This window comes from Pocillopora damicornis, chromosome 2, assembly GCF_964200805.1.
Source record: "Pocillopora damicornis chromosome 2, jaPocDami1.2, whole genome shotgun sequence".
Taxonomy (NCBI): Eukaryota; Metazoa; Cnidaria; class Anthozoa; order Scleractinia; family Pocilloporidae; genus Pocillopora; species Pocillopora damicornis.
Window position 1 is genome coordinate 19,466,414 of NC_142671.1, and position 18,672 is coordinate 19,485,085.

An 18,672-nucleotide genomic window follows, 5' to 3' on the forward strand; every position below is an offset into this window, starting at 1 on the left:
AATCAACAGAGTTGTAAGAAAATAAGCGCAATGCTTTCTTTATTTACAGAATTTACGACAGAGTTCGAAAGCACCCTAGTAATTATACGTGCGTAAGCACTGCCTTAGAAGTCTGAAGTGAACACGCATCTTATTACAGATGGCAAAGAGATTGTTGAATTTGGTGGATCAATCGGGGACGACCCTAGTTAGGATGATGGCTAATTTTTACCTGACATGTACCCAGTAATCGAAATTTGAAGAAGTGACTGCCCCCATAACAACTTACCCATTATTAGGAGGGTAAGATTTCAATGTCAAGTTTACTTAGTAACCTGAGACCTGATTCGGCAAAACGACCAATATGAACAACAAGTGAAACTTAGTTACTTTAAAATATGGCAGCATAATTTAGTTGATTTTTAGGATCTTTCATGTGAAACCCTGCACAGTTTATCCACGACTTTACCACAGATAACTAAGTTTCTTGAAAGTATGGCAAAGTGATTTACTTGTTTTTTAACATCTCTCTCGTAGCGTTACTATCTACTCACTCGTTCTGGGTTTGATTCTTTCAGTTCTTCCTCTGTTTGTTAGAATCTGTAAACTGTGGTTGATATAAGATTTTTTGGCTTTAAAAATAGAACTTCGCTTGATTTAGAAGTCATAGGTCACATAATATTTACGTGTAGACAGCTCAGGGGTTAAAAGGTCTCATTGTAAAAACCAAACTCCATTTGTTTATCGACGCGTATGAGTAAGTTCTGTAGTGTTCCCCTGGCCTGCGTTACACCCTTTTAGTCTTCAAAGTCAACTTTTAATTGATATCTGCCAAAAGCGTTTCAAACTTAGTAACATTAAATGATCTATGGAAAGCGAACAGGTACGCATCTGTACTCCATTAAGTTAATGGATTTCACCCCAAGGGTCGACCAATTACCAATTTGATCAATTTCACCATATTGGTCCTATGCGAGGAAACTTTTAGCTTAAGTAGAAAATAAATCTAAGTTAGAAAAGAATCTAACCTCCCCTGTTTTGGTAACAGGAAATCTTATTTAATCTATGTTCATTACGATGATTGCGGATCCACGCCAGCAAAGGTTGGAATGGACCGTTTCCTCAAAACATAAACGAATTACTGTCAAAACATGAAGAATAGAGTAGGGAAAAACTTTTCATGTTGTATTGTTTCTCACTCAATAAAGAGTTGAAATCTTTAACTTCGTTAAAGTTCCAAAGGTATAACTATTACAGGTCTAAGACTTTTAGGTGAGGGCTCTCCTTTCCTTTCTAGTGCTGTATTAGAGGCAGTATGGGTGCTCGAAAGATAAAGTTATGGTACTACTCTGTCAGATTTCTAGCACAGAGTTGGGAACTCATTACGAAAAATTCTTGTTATGGCGTGCGACAGTTATGATCGTTCGCTAATCTCTAAACCAATTGCAGACGCATTTCACGTGGCTAGTTGAATAAGTTTTAAAGTTCGAGCTCCTCTCAAAAATTTGTGTACTAGCTATGTGGTTTTTTTTTCATTTAGCTTTTAACCCAGACTTGACGGAGATTTTTTTCCTCTTGTGGAATACCTATTCATTAGTTATAAGAGTGCTAATGTTAAACCTTGTCATGAAACGACTCAAACCTCTTTAAACAGCCCAAACATTTTCCGCATAAACTAATTGGTGCAATTGTGCAAGCTTATTTTCTAAAAATTGCATTGCTAATTTTAAATAATCCTTTTAGTCCACAAACTTTAAGACAGCTTAATAAAGATGAAGAGTGATAAAGAGTAACAATATTACAGATAAACACCTGAATAAACCAAAGCTGGGATTCGTTTTAGAAAGTTTTCCATTTTCTTTCCCAAAGGAGTTGATTTTTCAAATATACTGTTGTATCTCTAATGTTTCGACTTGGTCGGTTGCGTGTCGCTTTTACAGATCACAAACAAAGCTTAGTTTGGAAATGACAGGTCAAGGGAGGGTTAGATGTATGAGGCTGTTAGGTTAAAAGGTTTCATGGTAAAAAAGAAACCTACACCAGCTCATCGTTCTCTTTGACCGGGAAACCCCGAAAGTTAGAGAAGAATCTACCCTGCCTTGTTTTGGTAACGGGGAATCTTATTCAGTCTATGCATTTTACGATGATTATAATTATGATTGTTTCAAAGATGATGATGATACAAATAATGATAAAAAGGATTATAAAAATAAGAATGATTATATAAGCTTTATTTAAACCTGAAGACCGATTAGCGGATCCACACAAGTAAAGGTTGGAGTGAACCGTTTCCTCACAACATAAACGAATTACTATCAACACATGAAGAAAAATTTGGGGAAAAACTTGTATAAGGGAAAATCAACCAGCTTATTTTTTAAAAACCGCTTTGCCAATTTTAAAGACTCCTCATAGTCCACAAACTTTAAGACAGCTTAATCAAGCTGAAGAGTGATAAAGAGGAACGGTGTATCAGATAAACACCTAAATAAACCAAAGCAGGAATCACTTTTAGAAAGTTTCCCATGTTCTTTCTCAACGGAGTTGACTTTTCCAATTCACTGTAGTACCTGTAATGTTTCGATTTGGTGGGTTACGTGTGGTTTCACAGGTCACAAACAAAGCTTAATGATTTTAGAAAAGATAGGTCAAAGGGAGAATTAGATGTACGTAGCTGATAAGTTAAAAGGTTTTATGGCGAAAACAAACCTACACTAGTTCATCGTTCTCTTTGACCGGGAAACCCTAACGAATTTATATAAGACTACAGAATTACGAAATAAAAACCCAAACCTATGTTACACAGCTTAACTCGAGAGAGCAGCGAGAATCATTCCATAAAAAATGCTACTCAGTCGAAAAATAGCCGAGTCTAGAACGAATATCGAATTATTTCTTTCGACGGATCGATTGATGTATTAGTTAATGCTGGATCCTTTAAAAAAACTTAATAATGACCATTTCAGTTTGAGGATCATTTAAAATCTTCATTAAGATCAATTGCAGTTCAAGTTGGGGATCATTAGTGGGTTTGAGCCATTACCATTTATGTGTTCATTTGGTAAGCGGACAGAATTTGCATGACAAGGGAAATTTTGTCTTTGTTTTGTATACCGATTTGTGACCCGGTAAAATGATAACATAGTGTAACATAATATTCATCTTCAAGATTATTTGAAGTTTGGTGGCTACCTCTGTGATGCAATAGTTACTAAGCTTATAATTTGATTGAAACTTTTAGAAACAAACAAGTCAGTTACAGCACTATCAATAATAATAGAGATTTAAAGTACTGGTTACAACCATCGTAAAGCTCTCTTGCTATGTAGTTTAGGCTATTTTTGTTTGAAAAAGAGAAATTAAAACCATGGTTAAGGTACCTAGTGCATTTCTTTTCATTTACTAGTTGCCAATCGGAGTGAAGTTATCAAGGTTTCTGTTACTTTGCTGTCTTTTCACTTTTTGTATTTGGAAACATAAGCTATTGGAAGGAATTGTCACTGCTGCAACAATATTGTTAGAAAAGTCAATAGAATGGGGTGCATTTTATCTGGTCTGATGTTTATGTTTTATTTCTTTAGGTGTGGGGATAATGTGTCCTACCTGCACGCTGGATCTTGTTTGTTTCCATCTTGTCCAGTGCTTTCAATAAGATTTGAAGTAGGTGGCTAGCTCAGTAAAGCAACCGCCGGAAAATAATATGAAAAATAATTTCCCACTCCTGAGGCCATTAGTTCCATTCAGAATAAACTGGCCTCAAAATTATCATCATAATTAGTCTCCTTTGAAACAAGTTTTTAACTGATCGTTTTATTTTCTAATCAAAGTCTTCCATTTACTGACGTGCAAACCTGCTGCAGGAGTTTCGCACTCGCCGGAGTCCTCCCAAGAGCCATATGGTTGCTAATAACCGAGATTTGAGCCAGTATGTTCTTGAAAACTCAAAACATGTTTTTTTTTTTTTTGCTGAAAATGTGGTATATGATGAGACACGTAGAGCTGACGAGTAAAATGGTGAGCCATTTTTTTTAAAGCCAGGAACGAAAAGGCCTCGACAAAACCTCTTCCGCAACCACAAATGTGAGCTGATATTTGCTTCAATCCATATTCTTCAAACGAAAATCCTTGAGTAAAGCTGCCCTTAATCGATTTAACAATTTTTCTTCCATTTAGTCGTAAACGATACTTGGAAGCAACAAACAACTACACTCGCAGGTTTACCCACCATAATTTGTTTGATGTAAACCGGCATACTCTGGTGAAACGGTGTGGCTGTTTTTTTCATTAACGAAAAAAAATTGTTTCACCAAAACGTTCTCTGCTGACGTAAATACGAGTTCATATTTGCCGCACTCTATATCCTCCAAATGACAATCCAGTGTAGAAATTGCTTCGTTTTGTTCCGATTCTAGTGCGCGAGACGTGTTAAATTCCGTGCTTCCTCGAGAGCGGAATCGAAACTTATAACTTTACAATTAGAGTTCGCCGTCTTTCTCTTTGTCCGGTGAGAGCGAAATGTCAGAACGACGCTCTAATGAAGCATTTTGCTTATGACTGATAGCTGGAGCTTAACGGCACCAATAAGGAACTCCGTTCGTGGCCAAAAATAATTTTTTTTCAAAATAAGAATGACTTCGGGCAGGTGTAATCTTCACTTACTCACCCCTACCCTTCTTATTTTTGACCGACGACCGCCCCCTGGGAACAAATTCCTTTCTCTCTCTAGCCTTCCGCTGCCATTAAAATCAAAGATGATGGCCATAATTTTCGTTATGGGAATACTGAGCTCTTGCTCGACAAAATTACGCTTGCTTTGCAGGCTAAATTTATTTAGAACACACGAAAAAAGCAGAAAGAGAGAACTGCCAGTAAAAGAATTAATCTAAGAATTCAAAGGCCACGCAAATTCAAGATAGATGAGATGAATGCTCCAATATTGAATTGACTAAACGTTATAACTTTACTTCCTAGACATTAGTTGTCCTGATGGTAATCATGCAAGTAAGTTAGTGTTCAATCTAGGTGAAATTTCATTTGCCAATTGCCAATTGTCAATGGTAGGCCGGAGTTTGTCCATGATGGTAGAAGCACTATTTAATTGGCGTGTAAGCATCTGTGTTTGCTTTGAACATTGTGGAGCTTTCAATGTATGCAATTGTTAGACCCGCATAGCACATGCACGTTGAAATAAGCCAGGAATTGTATTTTGGACAATTACCACTTAGTTTAGACTTGATCTTTTTTTCAGTGAAGTAACGATCAAAAGGCTCTGGTAATTGCTCTGAAATAGAAGGAAACCGGAGGACCATTTTGGAGAATGGCACATATTTCAATGTACTTGGAGGGACGTCAGTAAAGAGGAGGAAACTAAATTCGCCAAATGAACGGTTGGTGAACTTAATTAAGAGGATATTAACCTTCTCAAATTAAGTGACATCACGCGGACTCGAACTTCACGGGTTGTCACTCTGCTAGCAGGCACCAAATCGAGAGCCAATGAAAAGGCATCTATGTGTGCGATTAAAGAATAAGACTTCAACTTATGGTACGGTACTCCCTAAATTTATCATGGTTCATCCTAGCCAACAATCATGATCGATAACATCGAACGTATTTTTACTCAAAGAAAACTACTGCAGACCAATCACAACCGTTTTTTCACCATCAATGGTCTTACGCTTTAGTTGATTTGATAAATAAAAACACATTGTTACTGCGTTTTTTATGATATAAACGAACTATCCCTACAGCCCTGCCCATTGCTCGTGCCTTATTTGGCTTCAATGTTTGACCCCGTCTTGCCATTTGAACAGGACCGAAAATGTTCTGTAATCCATGACCATTACCTTGGCTTCACCCAGATGTGGTAAAAAGCTGTTTGGCCACAGTAGCATTATATTGACCATGCATGTCTGATTCTAATTTAACTTAACACCGGGGTTGCTAAACGAGACAGTTTTTAATTTCATTTTTCTCCAGATACTGAAGTAAATAGAGAAATTAGGCTAGCAACAGTTCTATCTTTTGATAATTATTTTTAATTTATTCTTTCCCCTTTCCCCTTAATAAAAATAAGTTTAACTCAGGTGAATGCACTCCTTTTTATTTTAACATTTTAATTGGATTTACATTTCAACAATCCAAGTAACTGATCGAGAAATGTTTGAAGTACAGCTGTCCAACTCTGATCGAATGGCCAACTGTTGTATTACTCCAGTTTTTATTTTCGCCTAATTAGGTGCTCGCCATTTTAGTGATTACATGTAAGATAAGGGAATGATCACATATCTTCTTCTTCCTCTTCTTCTTCTTTCCGTTGAACTGGATGTTTTCCTGCGTGGTGCTTGTTACTGCCGGGTGTTGAGTGTTTGGCAGCATCTTTAGCCGTGTAAGGTTTTGGTATTCCTCTCGCTTGATCTGTAACAAGATCCTTTGCCTCGCCGTGGGTTCCGTTGCCAGGTGCTTTATGTTTACCAGCATCTTTGGACGTAATTGGAAGGAACCACACAACCTTCCGTTCATTGCGATCTTTATTGTAGCAACCACACTCAATCCACAACTTTTTCCAATTGCATCCTTCCCACATCCAGTTGTGGTTGTTGACGTATGCCATTTGTTTGATTTGACCTGATATTTGTTTTTCCGAATGGTAGCGAACGCACGTTTTTCCTCTGCAAGCACACTTGACGCCAATTACGTAATGACAATCGTTATCGTTATGGCAACCATCGTCAGCGAGAGTACATACGAATTCTGGATTTCCTTTCATTGGCTGTTTGTAGTCGAACTTTTGAATTTCAACATTACCACTTTTACTGTAGGGACAGCCATAATCCAAGTATCCACTGTAGTAGTATTGGAGGTTTGTTGCTCGGTGGTAATTGTCAGATCCTGATTTAAAGCGGCTTTGTAATATGCTCCAGATCGTCATCAAAGTATGCTGGACAGGCTTAGGTGCCTCATCAGCTTCATTCATGAGTTTCTTTATCAGTTCAGTCGACGTCTTTCCATTATTCAAAGCGCTATTTGTATCCCTTAGTCCTCCCCTGACAAACCTTGTCTCGCTAACAGTCATCTTGCTTGCCTGGGATATTTCACTGTTTGTCACATTAGAACAAGCCGAAAGACCAAGCTCCCCAACATCTGTGGGACCTGCGGCCGAGATACAGGCTCTCACCTGGAAATCTCTTTCGTTATACGATTCAGAGCTCTCTGCGAACACCATTTGCTGGAACCTTGATCCGGTCTCTTTAGACGTTATGACATGAGAGCCGTATTTCTCCAGGAAAGTGCTGTATGCTTTCCACGAATTGTGGAGCCAGGGTTCCTTAATTTTCAATGGTAATGAACTTAAGGATTCCATGAATTCTTTATTCAGGGTGGACATTTTGGCACTTGTGAGGCATTCTTTATTAACGTAAATCTTTTCTGCCAACGCCTGCTTGATCAATGATATGCCACTCACTTCGCTTTTCTCTGAGCTTTTGCTCTTTGTTGCCACTGATACAGTGGCACCCAAAGTAAACGTAGAGGTTAAGGATGCGCTCAGGCTTGACTCGGTGGCTAGTGACTTATACAATGCGTTGGTATTTTTATAATAATCGAACTTGCTGCTTGACGACGTTAAGGTCTTCTTTGTAAAGCATTCTGGTGAAAGTGGATCAAAAATCCTATTCTCTTTTTCTGGAAAGTCGTCCAATAAGTTTACGCTCGGAAGGAATATTATTTTTGCAAGCTCCTCTAATTCACCTTTGGTAAATTTTTTCACTTCTTTGAGCTCGTTTGATTCACCTTTGGTAGCTATTCTCGCTTCAGAAAATGGGAGGGTCAACCAAAGCAACAGTGTTAGGGAGACAAACATGATTTCCAGCTGAAAAGCGTCTTTATGCTTGGGCGAAGGCACAAAATCTGCGATACAAAGACAAGTTTAAGTTAACTCAACAAAATTACGTGGCTCGATGGTGAGCGGCTACTAATATGGTAGTTAAAAAAAGTCCTTCAAAGTTATGTTTTAAAACTTTCCAGAACTCCGTTTCTACGGTTTATTAGAAAAAGTTGAAATTCCTCTTGGCCATCGGTCCTAGAGAGTAATTTTAATTGATGACCCCTCTGTGTTAGGCAGTCCATAACATATGCGATCAACCGTTACAGTACGACTGTAAGACTCAAAGTGATAACAATTTAGAGGTGGGGTTTAAATGATTAAAATACTGCGGCTGGTGCTGTCCCTTATGCAAACTTGGTAGTTTTAGTTTCACAAACTTACGCACGTATCTAAATAATCCAATAAAGATCCAAAGATTTAAGAAAGGGTATAACTGTCTGTTCACTCTTGAAATTGCAACAATAATCGTCGAGGTCCAACTTTCTCTCAACTGTGTTTGTTTGTTAATCTGAGGGTAACACCAATCGATAGAAATCAAGTAAGGTGTAACGTTTAAACAAAGAAAAAACGCTTCACAGAGAAAAGCAATGGTACCAGGAGTATTGGAATCTAAGAGAATACTTAAACACCTTTTGAATTGACGAGAAAAGGACCGCGGCTGAAAGTTTTTGAGCCACCACCTCGTCATTCAGAGCGATAAACGTGTTAATGAGTCAAAACGATTCACGAACGTTTCAAGAAAAATGTCTTTGTCTGCTTTTTTTATTGGTGGCATCAATTATGGAAATCAATTGGAATGTTAAGTTTGATCAAGTCAGACACGCAAAGTAGAGCAAAACAACGAGAACCTAATTATTGAAAAGTAAAAGAATATACTTAAACAAGTTTTGAATCGGGGAGAATAAGAGCGCGATTGAGTGCTTAATATTATTCAAGGAAAAAATAATTATCACTGGTAATTGATGTGGTCCTCAAGATAGTACGACTTTAAACCTTTTTGAAAAAATCAATATTTTTCTTGCTGCAAAATCCCAAAAATAAAAGAAAAGAGTGTCGAACGCCGGAGTATCGAATCATTTCATTGGACGTGACAATTGATTTATTTGTCGGTTCTGGGACTGATGTGCCTGCCGATTGTCTATTATTTTTCGAATGCTTTATAAAATGCTCCTAGTTGACTGAATTTTCTAATGAACCAATCAATTTAAGCCAACAACACTTTTATGATAATTACTCTCGTGGTGAAGCTCCTTCAACAAGTCTCCTGCCAGAATCGACTTTACATGTTACAACAGAATAACCTCTCAATTTTTATAATATTGACACTTAGTATACTGGTTTGTAAAGATAATAATGATTTTATCTTTGTAGTTTACTTTAAGTTGTTTCATCCTGATAGGGAAAAGAAACTGCACCTTTCGCCCGTGAAGGAAAGCTTTTAAAAGCCTTTACTTTCTTTTTTTTTATCATTTTTGTAGTGTATCGGATTTGACTATTATAGCACAGAATAGAAATTGATAATATACTTGGAACGCCCTTAGCTTATTGGGTAAAACAATGGAAGATAGAAGCCTATTAACACTAAAAGTAAGCTACATTTAGAAAAAGTTTTTCTTGTACTAACCGACTGATGTAGATTCTCTTTGATGTCTCGTAATATAATGCAAATTGAAATGAAGATACGAATTTGCCCTCTGATAAATTCTTATCTCATTAGTAGACTGACACGTGGTTTATTTTGTGTGAACAATTGATAGGTTATTTTCAAGAATGTTCTTCAGTTTTTACGTTCTATTGGAGAAAACTTGAAATTCCACCAGGGCAGAAGTCCTTTTTAGTAATTTTTGCATGTGACCCCTCTGCACCAGCCGGTCCATAAAACTTGGAATCAATTGTTGCGATTCAAGCTGCACTCAACAACTTTTGGTTAAGTTTGAATAATTAACTGACTGCGAAGGATTTATAGCAAATATTTCTTGCCTCAATACAAGCTTAGGATTTTTAAAGAAAAAACAAGGACTCAGAAAATGGAGAAAAGTATAACTGTCAGTGTAAAAACTGCGACAAAAATACGCTTACTCCCCGATGGGGGGGTTAATATTTTTTAAGGAGGATTTCACTATTCACGGTGATTGATGTGGTCGTCAAAACAGTAAAGTACGACTTTCAATATACCTGAAAAATCAATATTTTTTGCTGCAAAATCCCAAAAATAAGAAGAAGAGGGTCGAACGCCAGAGCATCGAATAATTTAATTTGAAGTGAAGAATGGATTATTTGTCGATACAGGAACTGATGTGCATGCCGATTTTCTATTACATTTCAAACGCTTTATAAAATTCTCCCAGTTGATTAAATCCTCCATTGCCCTTATTGATTTGAGTCAAAAAGACTTTTAAGATAAACGATTTTGCGGCCTAACCCTAAGCAACAAGTCTACTGAATTTTTACGACTTATTAGAGAAAGCTCGATATTCCACCAGGGCATACATCAGTCCTTGCTAGTAATTTTTACTGGTGACCCCTCTGTGGTAGCCGGTCCATAACACATGGGATCAATTGTTACGACTCAAGCGGCACTCAACGACCTCAACAACCGTTCCGGTAAAGTTTAAATAATTAACAGACGGCGAAGGATTCATAGCAAATAGATTTTGCTTAAATGCAAGTTAAGGACTTTTAATTCATTAAAACTTTCAACTTAAACTGCAACAAAAATACACTAAAATCCACACTCTCTCGACGAAATAATCGCATGGGCTGAGTAAACTTTACACAAATATCACTTGTGTTTTCCAAAATTGAAGAAATTGCCCGAGTCGCGTAGGATAATTTAAGATATGTTTCCTTAAGTTTACGAGGAAACATGCCATTTCTTGTTTACAATATTAAGGGCAAAATTTTCTTTCACCAGGAAGGTCAAAAACGCACGCTGTTGCGCACAATTACCTGTAGAACGCACGAATCAGCTGAATGAAATTTAATTTTGTACCACGACGCTAAAGCAATGAAACCAGCCCTGCTAAAAGATATTCCCCGTCGATGAAATTATAATACTTATAGGCAAAGTTAAGCCTTTCTGAATGTTTTCAATTTTAAGGAGTGTACGAATGTACAAACCAATTTCAACAGAAGAAATATCCCAAAACAAAATAAGGCTCGGTTTTCTTAGGCCCTTAAATGCTTTCAGCCATTTCCAGGTTAAAAGGATCTAAATAGAGGAAGGGAAGGAAAATCCATTCTGGATCTTACTTAGGCTCGAGCGTGTCTTAAGAGACGACAAATCCTCCTAGCAATTATTCTATTTTTCATTTATTTTGCTTTTATGGCCTCTTTTACGAAACATTTAATTCGGCAAACCTGGATGAGACTTCAGTCAATACCCTTTAGATCAATCTTAATCGATACCACATTTTTAGGGTAGTTGTTCCTATCTTTCTCTCTCATTCCCGGGAAAAAGCTTTTCAGTACGATCTCTACGCAAACAGGGCGAGGTGGCTATCAAAGGTAGAGAAATGTACCCATTTAATCCTTTATTCAAACACAATCAGACACATGCATAGTTCTAACTTTAAGCGTGAAAAATTTCAACGATTACGTAAGCTATCTAAGTGCGCCAAAATTAAAGTTTCATTCGTTTTCATTTCTATTTTCCAGCGGTGTACTTTGGAGGCATTAATCTTCTGCCTTTCTTGTCAGCGGATTTGGTTGATGCTTTATGTGTAGTGGTATCTCTGTTTGGCAAGGACAACACAGTTTTCCGCTGATCACGATTTTCATTATAGCACTTGCACCAAGATTCCGCGAGTTTCCAATCGCAACCATGCCACCCCCAATCTTCAAATGTATTTGGGTATGCAGGGTACACTCGAATTCTGGATACTCCTTGCTGAAGCTACTGGTATGGTCAAACTTTTGTGCGGCAAGTCCAGAGCTACTTATGAAGGGACAACATTTCAACCATTCAAGGAACCAAGGTAGATGGTCCAGATCGCCATGAAGGTTTGCTGAACAGATGCTGGAAATTCATCTGCTTCATTTATGAGTTGGCCAAGCAATTCAACCGACGTCGCCCCGTTTGCCAGCTTGCTATGTGTTTCCCTTTTTCCACCTTTGACAAAGCGTTTCTTGCTTGTTCTCATCTTGCTCGCTTTGGATATCTCACTTTGGCTTACGTTTGAGCATGCAGAGACGCCAACCTTTCCAACCTGGGTAGGTCCTGCGACCGAAATGCAAGCTTTTACGTGGAAATCTCTTTCAGTGTAAGCCTTAGAGCTCTCTGCGAATGTCATTTGCTGAAATCTTGATCCGCGCTTCACAGACGTTATGGCATGAGAGCCGTATTCCTTAAGAAAATCACGGTACTCTCTCCATGAGTTTGGTTCCCAGGGATTTTGGGTGTTTACGGGTAAGTCCTCCAGATCACTCAGAAATGTTTCCTTCAAGCTGGTGATGTCATCCAGAAGGCATTCTTTATCGACATAGACCTTTTCTGTTAACGCCTGCTTGATTAAAGACATGCCACTCACTTCTGTGCTCTGTGAACTTTTGCTGTTTTTTGCTTCTGATACCGTAACACCCAACGAGTAGGCGGACTGTAAAGAGGCGCTCAAGCTTGACTGGGTGGCAAGTGATTTATAAAATTCCTTGGTATTTGCATAATATTCGAAGTGGCTGCTTGAAGACTTTAAAGTTTTCTTTACGAGACATTTCGGGGGGAACTCCTTAAAGATCCTGTTCTCTTTCTCCTGGAAGTCGTCCAGTAAGTTGACCTTTCGAAGATCTATCACTTTTCCCAGCCCAGAATTCTCGGCTATTGTAGCCTCACATGTTTCTTTTAAATGTGTATAACACAAAAACAAGAAGCACCAAGGGGACATGCATTATTCAGCTTTTCGAATTACAATCTGTGGGAAAAAAATGCATAATAACTATGGAAAGTGGCCACAGAACGGGACCAAAACGTATGTAACGTTAGGCGATTAAGGAAGTGTTTTAGTGGATACATAAAATTTCAGTTAAACTGTTTTTTTTGGCACAAACGAAAAATAAATAATAAGCTAGCATTTTTAAGCTGTTAGTAAGATATCGGTGATCACTTCCCCGTAACAAAGACCTTTCGGAAGTGACTTCGAATCAGTGGTAAGTTAAAGGTACAAATGTATGTCAAATTTGTTCGTGTTACATGAAAGGCGTCCTCTAAATTGGGTATTGAATGACTTGTAATGAGTTTCAACCTGTGCTTATCACCTCGAAAAGCTCAACAACGCTCTGTGCTAAGACTGAGGCAGACTCATCAGATAGAACTGTATTGGACGAAGGGCGTTCCCTATTAAAGACTAAATGATGATCATTCTTATAATAATTGAATTAACGCAAGGGCATCCAAAACAAAAACACACCCTCGTGTGTCAGTTAACTTGTATTGTAGCACTGCTTGGACTTCTCGTAAGTTCTTGTCAACGAACCGGTAGTTTAAAAACGATAACTTTTTCAAAGGTTTTAAATTTTAGAAACTGTTTCTTGAATGAAGGGGCCTACGACGAACGTTGACTTAAGCCTCTATATTTCACTCCAAGCTTTAAATGATTCTGTAATTTAATGACGAATGTTTCTTTACTTACCACTTCAAGTAATTTTTGAGCTTTACAATGAAGCACTCTTTCGAGTTTATTTATAAGTTACCTCCTTTTCAGTGGCGTTTACTATAAATTTGCTTTTGTCTATTTTAAAGTTTGTGCGTTTGGTTCAAATTCATTGGCTTGAGGTCAAACATCATATTTTTAACTGGTTTGAATTCCAGCTTTTAAATTTCCAACTGAATAAGACTGGATTCGAAATATCTTTAAACAGGAAGCCTGTTTGTGAATTTCCACTCAAAGAACCTTTTGAATTGTAAACGGAACTGTTTACAACACGTCAGTCTGGTCAGTTCTTTAAGTACCAAGATTCTCTTTATAAAGGGTGCACCCTTAAAAACCGTCAACATTGTAGATGAATTTCCTTGAGAAATAATGAGACCTGGAACGAACAGTCTGTATGTTGACTCTGAACCGACAGGCAGTTACGAAGCCCACCCTTGCAATCTCAAATAATCCTTTGTTTTTGAACCCCATATCCAACCAGGTGACTTTCTTTAACCTTATTGCGGGCTTCAATTTGGTTACGACGCTCAGTACTATATGCCTTTAAGTAGAATATCCATCAGTTGTAACACTGCTACTGTTGCACTTAGATCTCTTAGTAAAGTAACATGTTTTTCCTAAATAGCCTTTGGGATTTGGGGTGTACTTTTCAAATCCGAAATTTTCAAATTTTATGCCTATTTACTTAGTAACCTGAGGCTTGTATCCGGCAAAACAACCAATATCAACAACAAGTGAAACTTAGTTACTTTAAAGTATGACAGCATGATTAGTTTATTTTTAGGATCTCTCATGTAGCGTTGCTATCTACCCACCCTATTGGGTCGAATCTTCCAGTTCTTCCTGTTAGAATGTTAGAATCTGTAATTTGTGGTTGATATGATATATGTTTGGCTTTAAAAGATGGAACCAAGCTTAATTTAGGAGTCATAGGTCACATAATATTTGCATGTAGGCAATTCAGAGGTTAAAAGGTTTAATGTTCCACCAGTTTATCGACACATGAGTAAGTTCTGTAGTGCTACCGTGGCCTGCGTTATACTCTGTTAGTCTTCAAAGTGGACTTTTAATTGATATGTGCCAAAAGCGTTCCTAACTTAGTAACCTGATGATTAAATGATTTAAGGAAAGAGAACAGGTACGCACCTGTACTCCATTAAGTTAATGGATTTCACTACAAAGGTCAACTTATTACCAATTTGACCAATTTTACCATATCGAACCTATTCGAGGAAACTTTTAGCTTAAGTAGAAAATAAATCTAAGTTAGAGAAAAATACACCCTCCCTTGTTTTGGTGACGGGGAATCTTATTCGTCTATGCTTATTACGAGGATTATAATGATGATTGTCCCAAAGATGATGATGATACTAATAATGATAACAAGGATTATAAAAATAAGAATGATAATATAAGTTTTATCTAAACTTGAAGACCGATTAGCGGATCCATATTGGCAAAGGTTGGAATGGACCTTTTACTCAGAACATAAACTAATTACTATCAAAATGTGAAGAAAAAAGTGGGAAGAAAACTTAAATGAGGGAAAATCTACCTGCCACATTAATGTTGTATTTTATTTAAGTCAATAAAGAGATTAAATTTTTACGTTCGTTAAAGATACAAAGGTATCACTATTACAGGGCTAAGGCTCTTACGTGAGGTCTCTCCTTTCCTTTCCAGTGCCGTGTTGGAATATGGCCCGAGGCAGTTTTGGTGCTCCAAAAAGAAGAGATGAAGTTATGGTACTTCTCTGTCAGATCCTTACTACAGAGTTTGATACAAAAAAAATCCCTGTGATAACGTGCGAAAATAATTATCGTTCGCTAATCTCTAAACCAACTGCAGCCGCATTAAACGTGGCCAGTTAAATGGAGTTAGAAGGGTTCGAGGTCCTCTCTCAAAAAATGTTTGCCAGTTAAGTGTTTTTTTTTTCGCTGTTAGCTTTCAATCCCGACTTAGCGATGATTTTTCCTCCTTGTGGAATATATATTCATTAGTAATGGGAGTGCTAGTATTACAACTTGTCATGCAACGACTCAAACCTCTTGAAAAAGAAAAAATATTTTTCGCATAATTTATTTGGTGCAATTGTGCAAGATTAGTTTTTAAAATACGCATCGCCAATTTTAAAGAATCCTTTCAGTCCACAAACTGAGACAGCCTAATGAAGCTGAAGAGTGATAAAGAGTAACAGTATTACAGATAAACACCTAAATATACCAAAGCTGGGATTCGTTTTAGAAAGTTTCGCATATTCTTTCCAATACACCGAAGTATCTGTAATGTTTCGATTTAGTGGGTTGGGTGTTGCTTTTACAAATCACAAACAAAGGTTAATTTAGGTGTGACAGGTGAAAGAGAGAATAAGATGTATGGAGCTGATAGGTTAAAATGTTTAATGGTGAAAACAAGCCTACACCAGTTCATCATTCTCTTTCACCGGGAAACCATAATGAGTTTATTTAAGACTACAGAATTACGAAAAAAAGCCGACATTTATGTTACACAGCTCAACGCGAGAGAGCAGCGAGAATCATATTATAACATACGATACTTAGTCGAAAAATAGCCGAGTCTAGAACGAATATTAAATTATTTCTTTCGACGGATCGATTGATGTATTTAGTCAATGCTGGATCCTTCAAAACACTAAATAATAACCATTTCAGTTTCAAAATTATTTATAATCTTCATTAAAACAGTTGGCCGTATTTAAATGAGCTTTGTCTTCGAAAATTTCGAGTTTTCCTTTACTTTACTTTTTTTTTTTCTTTGACAGATTTCTAAGGAAGTTTCAAATTTTTTCCATTGTAAGTGTGACACCAGTTGTTTCTTTTGTTTTAATTTAATATTTTTAACCACTATAAATAACCACAAACCTTTTTACGACATTAACTTAAAATTGCTTTAAGATATTCATTTCTTCATTTCAATCTGCATCAATGCAATCAAATTTAAACGATTGACAATTCACCGTTATGTTTCTGCTTACAATATATCTCATTGTTACGATTTTTCAGCACTCCCTTCCTCTTTAATCAGCCCTTGATGCTTAGCTTTGTGATGGTCGCTATGATGAATAAGGAGTTTGTCTGATGCGACATCTCTGCTGGGCAAAGACCACACGACCCTCCTCACATGTCTATCATAGTTATAGCAAGCACAATAAGACGCCCAGACTCTCCAATCACAACCGTGCCATCCCATATCACCCCAGGAACCGATGTTTGGAGTTGTTTTTACTTTTGACACACCTGTATCTTGTTTCTCTTTCACGTAGCGAACACACGTCTCGCCACGACACGCACACCAAACCGGTCTGTAGTGGCAGTCATTGTCACTGTGACAACCTCCTCTAGCCAATGAACACACGAATTCCGAATAGTTGTCGGAAGTACGTTTTGTGTAGTCGAATTTCTGAAAGGCAAGTCCTCTTCTTTCTTGATAATGACAACCATAGTTCAAGTATCCGAGATAGTAGTACTGAAGGTTTAAGGCTCTGACGTAGTTTGGTGAACCTGAGGTAAAACGGCTCTGTAAGATTTGCCACACCGCTCTAAAGGTGTGCTGAACAGACGAATGGGTTTCACTAGCTTCATTCATAAGTCTCTCGATAAGTTCCTTCGACATGTCGTGTAACAGCTTATTACGAGTGGCGCTGCTTCCCCCTCGAACGATCCGCTTATCAGTGGTGCTCATCTGGTACGCTTTATACGACTCGCTTTTGGTGACATTGGTGCATGCAGACACACCAATATTTCCAGCGGATATAGTTCCAGCTAAGGAACGCAGGCTTTGACCTGTAGCTCTCTTTCACTGTAGCTTTTTGAACTTCGTGTAAATGACATCTGTTTGATCCTTGATCCACGCAAAACGGAAGTAACAACGTGGGAGCCGTACTCTTCTAGGAAATCATGGTAGGACCGCCATGAATTTTGCAACCGAATTTTGCAACCGATTTTCGATTTATTTTCAACGGAAGTCGCTCTAGGTCAGCAATAAAGCTCTTCTTAAAGTTGTGCTTGTCATCGTTTAAACAGTCTCTGCTTAGGCGAAGCTTTTTAACTAATGCTTCGACTACTAGAGAGATGCCGCTCAAATTCGATTCTTTTGAATTTGTTCTCTTTGTTACACTATTCAGTGTAACTCCCAGGGAATAAGTCGATTCCTGCGAGACCTCCAAGCCTGTTGATGTGGCCAACTTTGAGTAAAACGCCTTGGTACTTTCATAATAATTGTAATAACTTTTGGAGATGTTAAGCTTTTCTTTTTTGAAGCATTCTTCAGGGAAAAGCTCAAAAATACTTGCTTCGCGTTCCTTGAAATCTTCTAATATGTTGGTCTTGTGAAGGTTTAACGCTTTTCCAAGCTCTGCTGTTTCCTTTGTGGCTTCGGTTCGTTTGTTTCCTTTGTGGCTTCGGTTCGTTTGTTTCCTTTAACTTCTTGGGCAGAAGAAATGGCTGTCAGGTACATAGCCATTATAATAAGGAGAAACATGGCTGCAGTTTTCACTCGAAAAAATGTTATCAGAGTTAGTTCAATCTGCAAAGGAAGATTAGCACAGTTGAGGCTTAGAAATCTAGAAACTAGAGTAATCTACCTATATGCTGAATAATAGACGTGGACCAGACTGTTGAGAAAATTGTCGACTGTGAAATTGTATTCATATATCATGTTTGAAACTGGTATCACCTCCAATCAACACCGCGATGAAGTTACACCACCAACCAACGTTCTCTTGATAAACTACTGTTACCTATGGAGACTCCTCCTTATCATCTTTCCCTAGCGTAACGTGTGCGAAGTTAATATAGTGCAACGTAACGTAAATCTCTCAGAGCAGCTAAGTAGTCTTCAGTTTCTGTTGCAGTAGCGAATCTGCATGCATACTTACATACACATTATGGGTAATTACAATCATAATTTATAATCATAATTAATAACGAAAAGCCAATGTTGTCTAATCATTAGATATACTGTTACATAATATTTTCTTAAAGTTCTTGATATCTCTAATGCTCTGAAGATCCTTCAGAATTTGATCAGACCTAAGTTAATTAAGTTTCGCACATTTCTGTATAGCGAGTTTTAATCGCTTTTACCTAGTCATCTTTTCTTGAGTAGTGTAATGAAGCACTCCTTCTACTTTTTTTGTCATTA

The 18,672-nt window shown here is 37.6% G+C and overlaps 2 protein-coding genes and 2 pseudogenes across 9 annotated transcripts in view; 1 reads left to right on the plus strand and 3 right to left on the minus strand.

Annotated features, from left to right (window-relative positions):
* Nucleotides 1-15,330, plus strand: part of LOC149050216 (uncharacterized) — a 65,508-nt gene extending 50,178 nt beyond the window's left edge. For 3 of the 8 annotated variants that reach the window (XM_089197810.1, XM_089197812.1, XM_089197816.1), the window contains 2 exons: nucleotides 3,561-5,366; nucleotides 11,522-12,943. The gene's annotated coding sequence lies outside the window, so the exon portion shown is untranslated. Of the gene's footprint in view, nucleotides 1-3,560; nucleotides 5,367-11,521; nucleotides 12,944-15,192 lie in introns of those variants that run through there. The other 5 variants (XM_089197814.1, XM_089197818.1, XM_089197813.1 and 2 more) reach the window with 4 other exon arrangements.
* Nucleotides 6,067-9,613, minus strand: LOC149050220 (DELTA-alicitoxin-Pse2b-like). Its single transcript, XM_089197801.1, has 2 exons — nucleotides 9,489-9,613; nucleotides 6,067-7,887 (listed from the first exon to the last, which is right to left on the minus strand). The coding sequence occupies exon 2, from the start codon at nucleotides 7,838-7,840 to the stop codon at nucleotides 6,260-6,262; it is 1,581 nt and encodes a 526-aa protein (XP_089053927.1). The 5' UTR covers nucleotides 7,841-7,887; nucleotides 9,489-9,613; the 3' UTR covers nucleotides 6,067-6,259.
* LOC149050221 (DELTA-alicitoxin-Pse2b-like) lies at nucleotides 11,511-12,748 on the minus strand (annotated as a pseudogene).
* Nucleotides 14,708-18,670, minus strand: LOC149050222 (DELTA-alicitoxin-Pse2b-like; annotated as a pseudogene).
* Nucleotides 18,671-18,672: the final 2 nt, after the last annotated feature.

Coding starts and splice junctions, on each gene's coding strand:
- LOC149050220 (XM_089197801.1), bottom strand. CDS start 7,840: ATGTTTGTCTCCCTAACACTGTTGCTTTGGTTGACCCTCCCATTTTCT.